This window comes from Crotalus tigris, unplaced genomic scaffold (assembly GCF_016545835.1).
Source record: "Crotalus tigris isolate CLP2741 ecotype Arizona unplaced genomic scaffold, ASM1654583v1 scf7180000017551.9496454, whole genome shotgun sequence".
Taxonomy (NCBI): domain Eukaryota; kingdom Metazoa; phylum Chordata; class Lepidosauria; order Squamata; family Viperidae; genus Crotalus; species Crotalus tigris.
The window spans coordinates 1499397-1514241 of NW_024096469.1; the positions used below are offsets into that span (position 1 = coordinate 1499397).

At 38.7% G+C, this 14845-nt stretch overlaps 1 protein-coding gene across 1 annotated transcript in view; it reads right to left on the reverse strand.

Moving 5' to 3' along the window:
- The window catches only part of TNPO2 (transportin 2), a 41382-nt gene extending 30085 nt beyond the window's left edge, over positions 1–11297 (reverse strand). The window contains exons 1-5 of the mRNA XM_039343117.1: positions 11125–11297; positions 5604–5719; positions 4212–4287; positions 2473–2622; positions 1469–1575 (exon numbers count right to left, since the gene is read on the reverse strand). Of these exons, the coding sequence (XP_039199051.1) occupies positions 1469–1575; positions 2473–2622; positions 4212–4287; positions 5604–5702 (432 nt within the window). The 5' untranslated portion in view covers positions 5703–5719; positions 11125–11297. The remainder of the gene's footprint in view (positions 1–1468; positions 1576–2472; positions 2623–4211; positions 4288–5603; positions 5720–11124) is intronic.
- Between the last annotated feature and the right edge of the window lie 3548 nt (positions 11298–14845).

A 14845-nucleotide genomic window follows, 5' to 3' on the forward strand; every position in this document is an offset into this window, starting at 1 on the left:
TTCACTCTGTGCCAGAGAGAAGAGACAAGCTGCCAATTTGAAGGAACGTGTTGTCCTCTTACCCAGAGCCAGACTTCCTACGCAACAACCTGGTTATGTGCCATTCTAGTGGCTACATAGCTAAAGAGATTGCAGGAGGAGTACCAATTGGATTGTTCTTTAAAAAATAAACACTCGGTATTTCTTTTAATCAGTAAAAACTGTGAACACATGGATATATTCTTAGAATACCTATATTTCCAAGATGCAAATGTTTAACTTGATTTTTTTTGAGAGTACCAATTGCATCTGATACTGCCCAACTACCTCTTTTTTCACATACCTCTCATTTTAATTATGAAGTTTTACGATGAAAAATTGCACAGTAAAACAAGAATACAGGTAATCCTCAAACACAATGGAGTTCCAAATTTCAGTCATAGGTCAGATGTGACTCTTTTCAGGATGGTCATAAAGTGAATCATATTGTCATTAAGCAAATCTATTCTTCTGAATGGGTGAGGTTTTTGCTAGAAACAGCAAAAAAAATGCAGTCATGTGACTGCAGGATGTTGCAACCAGTTGTAAATACAAGTTGTCAAGTTCCCCAGATGCAATCACATGATGTGGGGTAGGGGTGAGGCAGCTATTGTAACTTTTAGGATGGGTCAGCTGAACGGTTATTGACCAACCAGTTTTAAGTCAAGGACTACCTGTATCATACTGTGTACATAAGAACACATTTCTGAAATATGACATTACATCTTCAAAAAATTGTGAACACCTTCTAATACCAGCTAGGCTTTTTAAAATATTCCATTAACTTCATAAATACTAAAAACACCAATATCTTATCTTATTCCATCTTATCTATCTTAGAGGGGGCACAAGCGCCAAGCGGTTAAGACGATGGGCTTGTGGACAGCAAGGTTGGCATTTGAGACAGTACCGCGTGATGGAATGAGCTTCCATTAATGGCCCCAGCTCCTGCCAGTTTGAAAGCATGCAAACGCAAGTAGATAAAAGGGTACCATTTTGGTGGGAAAGTAACAGCATATAGTTATGCCAGCCACATGACCATGGAAATGTCTTCCAACAACATTGGCTCTTCGGCTGTGAATCAGAGATGAGTACCATCCCCTAGAGTTGGACAAGACTGAAAGGGGAAACCTTCTCTGTCTGTCTATCTAATTTTAAAACTGCCATCTTTCATCAGAAAGAGTAAACTCACAATAGCTGATTACTGAGAAGACATAGGATTCCAATGAACAGGAAGTGACTAATAAATTAGAAGTTCAATATATTAATATATTATACCTAGCAAAAACTGAAAAATCCTTAACACACTAAATAAAATATGGCTTCTGGCATCACTTACACTAGCTTTCTTAGGAAAATTTCAGTGCCAAATCTATACTCTATAGCCATAGTTAAGACCATCTTGCTGGCTTCAAGCCATCAATTAATTCTATGCAGTTGCCCCACTCACTTCACATGTGTTGTAATCTTCAGAATTAAGTAAATTGCAGAGTTGGGGCAGAAGCTCTGGCCACATCTGCAGTTCTCCTTTGGAAGCAATTGTTGTTATAAGAATACCTGCCGAAAGAAAAAACAAACTACAAGATCACCTCACAAGCCAATTTCTCATATAAGAACTTCGATTTTATAATGTTTGCTATAAAAAATAGATGAATTTTCTACTTATGACCCAACATGCTTCTGTTACCTATTGTTTACTGGGGCTGAGAGCTGTTGATTCCTCAACTAATCTAACAAAAAACATGCTAAGACTGTTAAAGCAACTGAGACATACTAGGAGGAACTATTACTTAAAGGTAACTTAAGTAAAGTGTGCAAATCCTTTATGCTACATGTTAATTTTTGGAGAGCCAACAATTGGGGTACATAAAACATTTACGGTTTAAATAATTTTTTTCCCCTAAAGAGAATATGCCATGCTATGACTAAGGTCTATGCAGACAAATTCAGACAAACACAGTCTACCTGCTTCATATCTGATGAGCCCCATCACCCTACTATTTATAAGTGTTCCTATACACAGAGGGAGGTAAGCAAGTTCCAATTTGCACAGTTAGCTGACAATTACAAGTTGAAGTAGTATCTTATTAAATAATTCTGCTTCTAATTAAAACACTTTCACCGCACTAATTTAGTATAACCTTCCCCTACTAATAACAAAGAGCAGCTCTTCAGAAATAATGTTTAAAAGATGGCTGGGAGTATACAGGAGAGAAAATAGCACCTATCTGAAACTCTTCAAAGTACCTATGTCTCTATCCAGTATTGATATGCATAGCTGCTATTTGCAGTTTCAATATAATCCTGGAAAAAAAAAAACACTGCTGCTGCACAAAGTTGCAGACAGATACTATTTTCACATTCCAATATGATCCATAACTTGTTTCATATCCAAAACATAGCACCGATTAATTCTAATTAGTAATTCATCCTTAGCTTTTTACCACTACTCACCAATTGTAGCTCTTATAAGAGAAGAAGCATCTCCTATGTTATTAAGACACTCTTGCTTAATAAATTCAGCAACAGGCTGGGGAAAACTCTGATAGTGAGCTTTCACATTGTTCTTCAGGATCAAGCCACTCAGAGAACGGGTAGGTTCATCTGTTTTAAAGAGATCAGCGGGATTAAAACTAAATTTTACGAGATGTTACATAAAATTACGGAAATGTTTTAAGTAATAACATACAAAAAACAAATAGAAGTGATGTGAATAAAGACACTGAAAAAAAAACTGGATTCAACAACTGGCTGACTGCCATACAATGAAGCTACGTATACCAAAAAAGTAATGCAGTCTATGTATGCATATGCACATGCATTTCATTAACTTCCTTGTGAATGTCTTAAAGACATCCATAAGATTATGCACCTATAATTCTCTCATATACTTTGGACTGCAAAACTATGTCTGAACTCTAACATCTGATCCTGCTATAATGGGAGAAAGTTAATTAACCAAGCTGTGTTGAAAAGGGTCACAGTCTGACCTCCCATTTAGCCAACAAATTTAGCAGAATGACTGGATTATGGCTCTACAATGCAATTCAGCATTTGTGTTCTTTCTTTAGTCTTATGTGATATATACACTTCCAGATTTTAAGAAATGTAACAGTACCATTGTTGATGTTCTGAGCTAGGTTATATCAATTTCCATTCAAGTTATGTTTTCCTTGTTATATTTATTAGACTATAATTCAGAACAGAGCTGAAGATCATATTATTTCAATTAAAATTTAAATCAAGATCCATGGATTATTCAAAACAGTACTTTTTTAGTTTCAGTGTACCAAAGTATTATAACTGATAGGGCAAACACTACTGCCTGGATACCAAAAATGAAAACTTAAGAGTTAATAATATTAGCCTTTTAGTACCATCGATTAAATTTTGTTAAAAAAGAACGTAAGGCTGGGTGACTATAAGGGCAACTTGTGCTATATGAACCCAGTTTTCACAAAAATAAATGAGGGCATTTCAATTAATCTTGTGTATAGAATTAAATGATTCTTTGTTCCTAAGTTATCCAACAAAACTGCCAAAGCTTTAAGAGGTAAAAGGTAAATTACAGTTATTTCACTCAGAAGTCTCACTAGTTTCTAATACAAACAGTAGCTTATTACAAATTATTGTAAAGATCCAAACAACTTCAATCCTTTTTGTATACTTAAAAATCACGGCATACAGACCTTTGGTCATCAGTCACAGAACACCTTTATCTATAGGATTTCTTGCAAGTTAATTTATATGTTTACAATGGGCTTGTCTTCTTCTTACCTTATTCTAGATTCTTTCATTGGAGCTCTTCCAAAAGCTCAGCCTATTAACCCTTGCTCTGCCATTTTGGAGGAGCATAGCTCCAAGGGAGCAGCATTAAATAAAACAAAGGAAGCTAGACTTTTTTGATTCCTGAAATCCTCCTTTGCTTTCTAAGCCATATAGAGCACCAAATTATCAGTCACACATTAAAAGGGAAATCTCCTTTAAGTTGTTAAATCCGGCAGTTTTCCAACGTTACTCAGAAGCTAAACATGCCGTATCACTTAAGTCAAAATCTAATTTTCTCAAATATTCTAATGGCCAATTACTTTAAGCAGACATTATAAATTAGGTGTTGTATCCCAATACTATTCAGACTATATAATATAGTTTTTTTAAAAAAAAATGTGTTGTAATAGATTTAATAGACATACCCTCAGATTTCAGTCGTGTCAGAACAAATATCAAATAGTTATTGAAATCAGGGAACTGGTTGAGCTGTTTCAGTTTCTGTAGCATTAGTTAAGAATTCATTCATAATATGTTCTAACTAAAAATCTCCAAAAGCCTTTTTTTTTTTCAGCCACAGATGTACTAATAGAAGACCATACTGCCCTATGACAGCAGCTTTTTGCCACCTGGTGTTTGCCAGATATGCTGGAATGCAAGTTCCATAATCTCCCAGTCAGCCCATTACAGAAGGCTACATCAAGAATAGGACATTGCCAGAGGAACCACTTTCAGGTTTGTTTTCTGCTACCACTATTTTAGACCAGGAGTCTGTGATATCTTCCAGTGACCTAGATTATTGTCAAGTCCTCAAACCCTTATTCTTTTCCTTACATATATATACTCTACTTTTGGGGCCTGCCATTCTGCTGGGGGGGGGGGAGCTTTGCATTAGCTTGGGATAACTTTCGCTTTCTACTCTCTCCTCCTGCCTCCATCCCTTTGAGAAAGGAATGTGTCTCCCTTATCAGGGAGACAGTTACAGAGAAATGAAATTGGAGAAGACCTTGAGATGCACCTGCTCTTCAGACCACCTGTGGATTGGCTGGATTTCAAATTAACATTGTGACTTTGCTGGGAGGAGGAATATTGCTTGTTTAACTATACCTTCCCTATTGTCACTGACCCCTAATAAAAGTATCCTTTTGAGACTGTCAGTTTCAAGAGTTCTGCTTTCTTGGGTGGTTAATTGAAGTGGGTCCTTACAATTATAAATCCAATCAATATTACTGCTAGTCCAGGAATACAAGAATTACAGCCCCAAATATCTGGAAAATAGTATGTTGGGAAAGTTGTTAATAAAATGTTTATCTCAGTAATTACAGGTAGTCCTCGACTTATAACCACAATTGACCCCAAAATTTCCATTGCGAACCAAGGCAGTTATTAAGTGAGCTTTGCTCCATTTTATGACCTTTTTTGCCACAACTGTTAACAAATCATTGCAATTAAGTGACTCATGCAGCTGAGGTTGCTTATCAGAAGCCAGCTGGGAAGGTTACAAATGGTGATCACATGACTCCTGGACAGTGTAACTGTCATAAATACATGCCAGTTGCCAAGTGCCCAAATTTTGACCACATGACTATGGGGATGCTATAATGGTCATAAGTGTGAAGAACAGTCATAGATCACTTTTTTCAGTGCCATAGTAACTTTGAACAGTCAGTAAACGTGGTGATGAGTCGAGGGTTACCTGTATTCCCCAATGTGACATATCATTTTTCTCCCTCTATTCTTTAAGTTCATTGCCTGCATTTTGTTCTCTTTTTAAATCTCAAGCAATGCTGTAGCAATGCTAATTAGTTCAAGGATACATCTTGCACAATACGCTGGGTTGCTGTGTTTGGAGACTGGGAATCTTTGAGTAACTGGAGAACTTGCTGGAGACCCTGTTCATCTGGTTGCCAGTCCATGACGGAAAACTCCCTATCTGTAGGTAGAAAAATTATTAAAACATAAATTAAAAGCAGTTATACACATACAAGCAAAGCTAACAGCAAACTTCCTTAAGAATGCAACCTAGAAATTAATCTACATGCAAAATTATATGGCTACACACATTTGGTATCATTGCTTTATAAACCAGACTTAGGAAATCCACACAGATAAATTTTACTTCATTCCAGCCTAGCTTATATTCTAGGAAGAAAGGATGCAATGTACATCTAAGATTTGGCTTATGGGGGCTTAAAAACACATTGTATTAATAAAGAAAGATGAGAATTTAATTCAATATTTCTATGGTGGAGGATATGTTGAAGACCAGCCAAAGAGTTTCTCACATGGAAAGATTTCATATTTCATCAACAAAGTACTTTGTAATACTCTACATGAACTTTATAATTAAAATTGCTATGGTTCCTTATGAAAACAGAAGAATATACAAGACAGAACAAATAAAATCTAGTAGGAACTTTTATCTACAATATCGAAGACATTTTTTTCAAAGAAAATCAATTAGAGGCTACTAGAAAAATATGAGGCACTACAGTCAAAAGCTACTTATGACTCAGCACACAACATTTAGTCATGGTGGGGCAGAGGGAACTATTTGCTTCCATGTTTTTCTATATAAATCTGGTAGGGAAGGAGGACTTACATTAAAATAAATGGGAAAAAATTACATGAAGACAGCAAAGGAAGTTAATACGGAAGATGATGTGGGATGAAGAGAAGAAGCCAGATGCCTTACTTTACCATCTTTCAAAAATGGTAAATTAAAGATTAAAAAAACTATAAATTCTCCAAACTCAGCAACTTATTTAACTCCTTCTCCTCCAGCTTTATTTTCAGACCTTTAGCTAAACTCTTGCTAGATCTCCTTCCTCATCCCAATATATTTAAATGACCAGCTTTGCCATGAAATGTAACAGATTTTTCAGTCTGTTTGAGCACATGAACTCATACATGTCAAATGCTTATTGTTGCAGACAACCCAGTTATCTCTCATGAAGTGGTCCAATTATTTCCAAGCTCTGCTATTTTGTATCTCAGGAGAAAAAACCCTTCATATTCAATTATACACATTTGTGAGATTCCTACATACACCCAATATTCTATGATAGAGGACCAAACAAAACTATAACTTCTAGATCTGTTTGTATTTTTCTTTACATTTCAATCAAGATTGCTTTTATTATAAAAATCCATGGGACCTGCTCTTTCTCCTTTAAAAGTCCTCCTTTCTTCTATTGTTTTGTAAGCTTTTTATGTCATATGTTCCCATACCCTCATTTTTAAAAAGATCATATTTGTTGTTGTTGTTAATTGCGAAGTCGTGTCCGACCCATCGCGACCCCATGGACAACGTTCCTCCAGGTCTTCCTGTCCTCTACCATCTTCTGGAGTCCATTTAAATTCACACCTACTGCTTCAGTGACTCCATCCAGCCATCTCATTCTCTGTCGTCCCCTTCTTCTATTGCCCTCAATCTTTCCCAGCATTAGGCCTTCTCCAGTGAATCCTTCCTTCTCATTAGGTGGCCAAAGTATTGAGTTTCAACTTCAGGATCTGGCCTTCTAAAGAGCAGTCGGGGTTGATCTCTTCTAGGACTGACCGGTTTGAACGCCTTGCAGTCCAAGGGACTCGCAGGAGTCTTCTCCAGCACCATAGTTCAAAGGCCTCAATTCTTTTGCGCTCAGCCTTTCTTATGGTCCAACTTTCACAGCCATACATTGCAACTGGGAAAACCATGGCCTGGACTATACGCACTTTTGTTGGCAGGGTGATGTCTCTGCTTTTTAGAATGCTGTCTAGATTTGCCATAGCTTTCCCCCAGGAGCAAGCGTCTTTTAATTTCTTGGCTGCAGTCCCCATCTGAGGTGATCTTTGAGCCCAGAAAAATAAAATCTGTCACTACCTCCATTTCTTCCCCATCTATTTGCCAGGAATTGAGAGGGCCGGATGCCATGATTTTGGTTTTCTTAATGTTGAGTTTCAAGCCAACTTTTGCACTCTCCTTCTTCACCCGCATCAAGAGGCTCTTTAGTTCCTCTTCACTTTCTGCCATTAGAGTGGTATCATCTGCATATCTTAGGTTGTTGATATTTCTCCCGGCAATCTTAATTCCAACTTTTGATTCATCTAGCCCTGCCTTTCTCATGATGTGCTCTGCATATAAGTTAAATAGGCAGGGCGACAGTATACAGCCTTGCCGGACTCCTTTTCCAATTTTGAACCAATCAGTGGTTCCGTGTTCGGTTCTCACTGTTGCTTCTTGACCCACATATAGGTTTCTCAAGAGACAAATGAGATGGTCTGGTACTCCCATCTCTTTAAGAACTTGCCACAATTTGTTGTGATCCACACAATCAAAGGCTTTTGCATAGTCAATGAAGCAGAAGTAGATGTTTTTCTGGAACTCCCTAGCTTTCTCCATGATCCAGCGTATGTTGGCAATTTGATCTCTAGTTCCTCTGCCTCTTCGAAATCCTGCCTGTACTTCTGGTAGTTCTCGATCCACATACTGCTGGAGTCTAGCTTGTAGGATTTTAAGCATAACTTTACTAGCATGTGAAATGAGTGCAATGGTGCGATAGTTTGAACATTCTTTGGCATTGCCTTTCTTTGGAATTGGAATGTAAACTGACCTTTTCCAATCCTGTGGCCACTGTTGAGTTTTCCAAATTTGCTGGCAAATTGAGTGTAGCACTTTTACTGCATCGTCTTTTAAGATTTTGAATAGCTCAGCTGGAATACTGTCACTTCCACTAGCTTTGTTGTTGCTCAGATTTTCTAAGGCCCATTTCACTTCACATTCTAGGATGTCTGGTTCGAGGTCAATGACCATCTCATTGTGGTTATCTGGGATGTTAAGCTCATTCTTGTATAGTTCTTCTGTGTAGTTTTGCCATCTCTTCTTAATCTCTTCTGCCTCTGTTAGGTCTCTGCCATTTTGGTCCTTTATCATGCCCATTTTTGCATGAAACGTTCCCTTCATATCTCCAATTTTCTTGAAGAGATCTCTGGTCCTCCCTATTCTGTTGTTTTCTTCTATTTCTTTGCACTGTTCATTTAAGAAGGCATTCTTATCTCTTCTAGCTACTCTCTGGAATTCTGCATTCAATTGGGTGTATCTTTCTCTTTCTCCTTTGCCTTTTGCTTCCCTTCTTTCCTCAGCTATTTGCAAAGCTTCCTCAGACAGCCATTTTGCTTTCTTGCATTTCTTTTTCTTTGGGATGGTTTTAGTTGCTACCTCTTGTACAATGTTGCGAACTTCCATCCATAGTTCTTCAGGCACTCTGTCTGTCAGATCTAATTCCTTAAATCTATTTGTCATCTCTACTGTATATTCATCAGGAATATGATTTAGTTCATACCTGAGTGACCTAGTGCTTTTCCCTACTTTTTTCAATTTAAGCTAAATTTTGCAACGAGAAGCTCATGATCTGAGCCACAGTCAGCTCCTGGTCTTGTTTTTACTGACTGTATAGAGCTTCTCCATCTTTGGCTGCAGAGCACATAGTCAATCTGATTTCTATGTTGACCGTCTGGTGATGTCCATGTGTAGAGCCGTCTCTTGGGTTGTTGGAAAAGAGTGTTTGTTATGACCATCGTATTCTCTTGACAAAATTCTATTAGCCTGTGCCCTGCTTCATTTTGTACTCCAAGGCCAAACTTGCCTGTTATTCCGGTTATCTTTTGGCTTCCTACCTTAGCATTCCAATCCCCCATGATGATAAGGACATCATTTTTGGTGTTAATTCTATAAGGTGCTGTAGGGCTTCATAGAACCGGTCAATTTCATCCTCTCCGCACCAGTGGTTGGGCATAGATTTGGACTACTGTGATATTGAATGGTTTGCTTGGATTCGAATAGAGATCATTCTGTCATTTTGAGGATTGTATCCCAGTATTGCTTTTCCTATTCTTTTATTGACTATGAAGGCTACTCCATTTCTTCTGAGGGATTCTTGCCCACAGTAGTATACCTGATGGTCATCTGAGTTAAATTCACCCATTCCTGTCCATTTTAGTTCGCTGATTCCTAAGATGTCGATGTTCAGTCTTGTCATCTCTTTTTTGACTACGTCTAGCTTGCCTTGATTCATGGATCTTACATTCCAGGTTCCTATGGAGAAAAAATCTTTACAGCATTGGACTTTCCTTTCACCACCAAGATCATATTACCATGACCTAATGCAAGGAAACTTTCTATTACTTTTGGACTGAATAGCAGGATACTATTCCAAAACAAGGTTAAAAGATTTACAGTAAAACCTAGGGTATTATTGGAAACAGGTACTTAAGGATAAACTATTTATAAAGCCCTAAGAACAGAAAACACAAGGCAAGCTTTGGTATGAAAAAGAAATCAGTACATGGAACCTTCAATTCTAAAGAAATATATAGAAGAATGAAGAGTTGCTAAATAGCAGACATTTGTACTTGCAAATTGGCAAAAAATTCCCAATAATTTTAAATAGTAACAAAGAAAAAAAAGGCTCCCCTCCTCCTAAGGTAAGCTCTTAAAATCAAGCATAAATGCTTGAAAGGAGATCATAAACAGAAAAAAAGCTATTCTACCATTCTATAGCAGTTATTCTGATGGGGAAAAACGGACTAAATCAACTGAAACACTCAGTGCACCCTGGGCAGGACCCAGGAAATCCTTATATTATTCCATGATCCCGCAAGGCAACTATCAGTAACGATTAAACGAGGCCTCCATGTTAAAGACTATCTCCAAGTACCGGGAGGAAGGAGGGCGCAGAGGACAAGCGCATCATAAAAGAAAGCACTACTTTTTTGCCCTTTCTGAGCTTTTCGAAAGCACCTGGGCAATTTGTTTGGGGAAAGATGATATTGGGCTAAAGCGAACCCGCGCTCTCGATCAGCCAAGGTCTTTTTTTTTTTGTCTTGCATTTCTGAAGCACATTCCCCATGCAGTTCCCAACGCGCTTGCTTCTCTCTCCGCCCGCCCGGGATTCTGCAGCATCACCTCCCACACAGAGGCACCACGGAAGGGCAGCAGCCACTGGGGGGCACCTGAGCCCTTTCCCGAAAAGCCACGGTCGCTCCCGAGACCCGAGGGCCCCACCAGCCGCCACTGAAGCTTCTGGGTTGCTCCCCGCCAGCCACGCCGAGAAGCTCAGCCAGCAGCGTCGCGCCCACCGACCCACCCCGTTCAAGCATGGCTGGCGTCTCCTCAGACAATCGGGAGTCCGGCTCCACCACCGGCCCTCCTCACGCCATCCGACCGCAGCACCTTCAGGCCAGCTTGGGCCGGACTCCTGAAGGCTCTCCTTCACCCAACTCCTGCCTAGGCCGAAACTCGCACCATCCCCTCATACTGGAGTTCCTGACCCTCCACCGATCACCCCCACAACAAGGTACCTGCCCGCTCCCCGCGTGCCCAGGCTGAAGCCGCGGCGTCAGCTCCGAAGGAGGGAGAGAAAGAAGGAAGGAAGGGGGCGGCAAGCCAGAAGCGAACGCTACACGCGGGCTGTGAGCCGGCCCGGCCGCCGTCTTTGCCTGTCACGTGTCCCGGCGCAAACGCGACAGAAAGCCGAAGCGCTTACGCACGTCGGAGGAAGAAAGTACATCATGTAGCACAAGAAAGGGCGGTAGCCACGCCCCTTCTCCTGGATCTGGGTACTAGTGGTCACGTGGCACAACCTGATCTTGCGAGGAATGGTCCCAAGCCGGAAAGAGTGTTATTTTCGAATGACTTCGTAAACTATCTGGTTTATAACGAGGCAAACAGTTTGTTTTCCTTCTACAGGTGATGATAGGCCCTATCTTCACGTGGAATACTAACCCACGATTAACAGAACCATGGCTCACTGAATTAATCCAATTTCCTGCACCTGCACCTGCACAGCACGCTAATCCACAAGTAGCCAATAAAAATAGACCTAAAGTACCGTACAACGCATATTCCTGCACTTGTTACTTTTATCGTTAAAGCAACTGATCTGAATCATGAAAAGCCTGTTTGCAAATGCAGCCACTGAGTTGGAAATTATCCCACCACATTTTAGGCAAAAGGTTTTTCAAATCCAAAATTGCTTAGATTCAGTGTGCTGTGTGAAATTAAGATATGAAATGGTGGATTAGTTAATGGATTGTCATGCAAAGAGTTTAATTGTATGGAAACAAAATTCAACAGTTCTGGAGCATATTGACAATGCAACAAGAAAATCTTGGTTATGTTCATACATGTTAACACATATTTTAACTATTGTTTACTCAGCCCCTCTCAAGCACCAGTAATATGCTTGTCAGGGCTCCTCACATAAGGAGCAGAAGGAATTGTGCTTGACAAATTTGGCAGTCTGAATTCTCACAAAAACATAAATCTACAACAGAGGTCCCCAGGCCACGGGCCACTGTTTGGAAATGGGTTGTGCTAGTAGCTAGTAGCAATTCGACTAGCGACGTGCACAGTTCAGGTGCTAGTTGAGCTTCCTGAGTGTTCATGCTAGCCCACCACACATGCTAGTTGAGCTGTGCGCTTGCCAGCATGCCACTTGTGTGGCCAGGTTCCAAACAGGCCATGACCAAGTAGTAGTCTAGCGGCCTCTTTCCCCCTGCCGGGCCGCCAAGCCATAAAGGTTGGGGACTGCTGATCTAGAATACTGTGAGAATTTAATATCCTGTATGTTAGTACCTAATTTTTGGTTCAGCATGCCATGGGCACCATTTCATCACAAAATACTCTGTGCTTGAAGTAGCAAGTTATGATAACAAGACTTTCAGAATCTATCATCATAAGAAAGGTTAAAAAGCTGTGGAAGATTGTGCCCAAGTACTTCCTATTAATGCTACTATATATTGTAGTCTTTAGATCTGCAGTCCCATAGGGAAAACCAGAGGAATGATACAGTCTTCTATAAAGTAAAGCAGTGTGTTTTCATGTTTTTCTATATTGATTTAGCAGCAAGTGTATTTCTATGGAAAAGAAGCATTTAATGTATACTATGGAATATCTGTAATTAATATTGTTAATCAAAAGATTAAAGAATTGAGTACAAAAAGTATCACAGTGGGAATAGTCTGGAGAGACATAATGTCTCTAGCTGATAGAAGACTTACAGTATTATCTCTCTGAAGTTGAATTCTCACTTTATATTTGCAAGTATGTTATCCTTACATCTCTTCTTTTATCTGTCACATATATATGTACTGACAACAATGACCTCACATTTGAAATAGTTTGGTGTGAGAATCCAACAACTATTTTCTGAGCATGTAATGGAACTTTACAAACAAAATGATTTTGTTCAGCATTTTAATTGCTACAAATTGTTTTAACCAATTACTGTATTGTGACTTGTTGCAACTATAGATTTAAACTATGTGAACAGATAGTGATTCATGTTTAAATATTTTTATTCTGTTAATGACTCAGGGATAGAACACTTTAAAAATAGTGATTGTAATTACACAATGACAAATTGCTTTAGTTTCATGGGTTCACACAACACATTCAAAGCAATCTAATTTTAATCTAATCTGTTGCACAAATTCAGGAAATGCACAAATGCTGATATAAGTACTGTCTTCTCATAGGACTGGGAGCCAAATACCTGAAATTATAAAATTTGGAGAATATTCATATGTAACCTAGATTACATCCTGTTTACATTAGAAGTGTATTACCTGTGCTGTGATTAACAGATGGAGCTTTAAAAATTACAAAGCAAAAGTGTATCAGCTTTTTTAGTAGTTAACATTTTAATTGTGCCTAGTAATCTTGACTATTTGCCCTTGCTTCCTTAAGAAATAAACTTATACGTAAAAGTTTAAATCATATTTTATTTTCAAAGAACAGAATTCTACAAAATGAGAACGTAAGATATGAAAAAAAATTGGGCCAGAAAGTTTTGGTCCAAAAGTCAATACAAATATCTTCAGAATTTTTCCAAGTTCATTAAAGTTACATTAAACAGGTAGAGTGCATACTGTTCCCCTCCTCTTTGGTATATATGAAATAATATCAGATCCATATGGCTTCTTTCAGGCGGCAGAAGCCTTGCCCAATCTAAGAGAAGAACACAAAATTTATAGGAGAGAAATGCACAATGAAGGATATAGCCTTTCTTTTTTAAAGAATCTTAATGTTAAAACCTACAATAATGTAATTATTTAAATAAGGTGACCAACATTTTTACAATGAAAAGGAGGATACAAATAAATTGAAGAAAAAAATATCGTAAATAAAAGAAACATTTTATTCAATGCAACAATAATACAGACAACTGGCATGTGCAAAGTTTGCCAGCCCGGTGTTTTGGCGCGCTCAGCAGCAATTCCTATTGGCTTTCGAAAGCCAATAGTGGGAGTAGCACAGCTCATGCAAAAGTTGAAAAAAAAAAAGGTTCCGGAATGCCGTTCTGAGCGTTCTATGAGGGAAAAAAAAGCCCTGCAGATTAGTCTTCAAATATCGAAAATGAGGACATGAAGGAGGACACTTTTTGAGGGAGGACGGAACTTACAAAAGGAGGATTGTCCTTTCTAAAGGAGGACGGTTGGTCACCTTAATTTAAATAGACAGGTAGAACCCTCCCCTCATAAAATACCAACAAAAACTTCTTGCATCAAAGCATTGACAATGTTATAGAGATTCTTTATGAACCATTCACAAGAAAACCAAGCTCAGCCAATACCAAGATCGCAAAGTAGTTGTGTGTTGGATGACAGGAGAGTTATAGAAAACAGGAAAACAATTCATGCAAGAGATTTGCCCAAATTGATGGTTTCACATGTGTCTGAGGAATGTATGAAGATGCTCTACAGTTTCTTAGTCAACCACCAGATAAAATGTTACTCATTAGAAGCATTATTTAAATCTCAGAAATGAAAATGCTTTTAGGTAGCAAAAAATTATAATGCAATTGCCACTGTTGATTTGATATTGTAATACATCTCAAAAATCAGAGAGATGGAGGCTGTTTAGTAGCTTTATTACTACTACTGCATAAAGCTACATATTTTAACACCATACAGTAAGACCAGTTTATTTACTGTACAGCGGTCCCTGTCTTATTCAGCATTCGCTTGAAAGGAAAGGAGGCTGTAAGCGAAGTACAGAATAGTACTACGCCTATCTTCC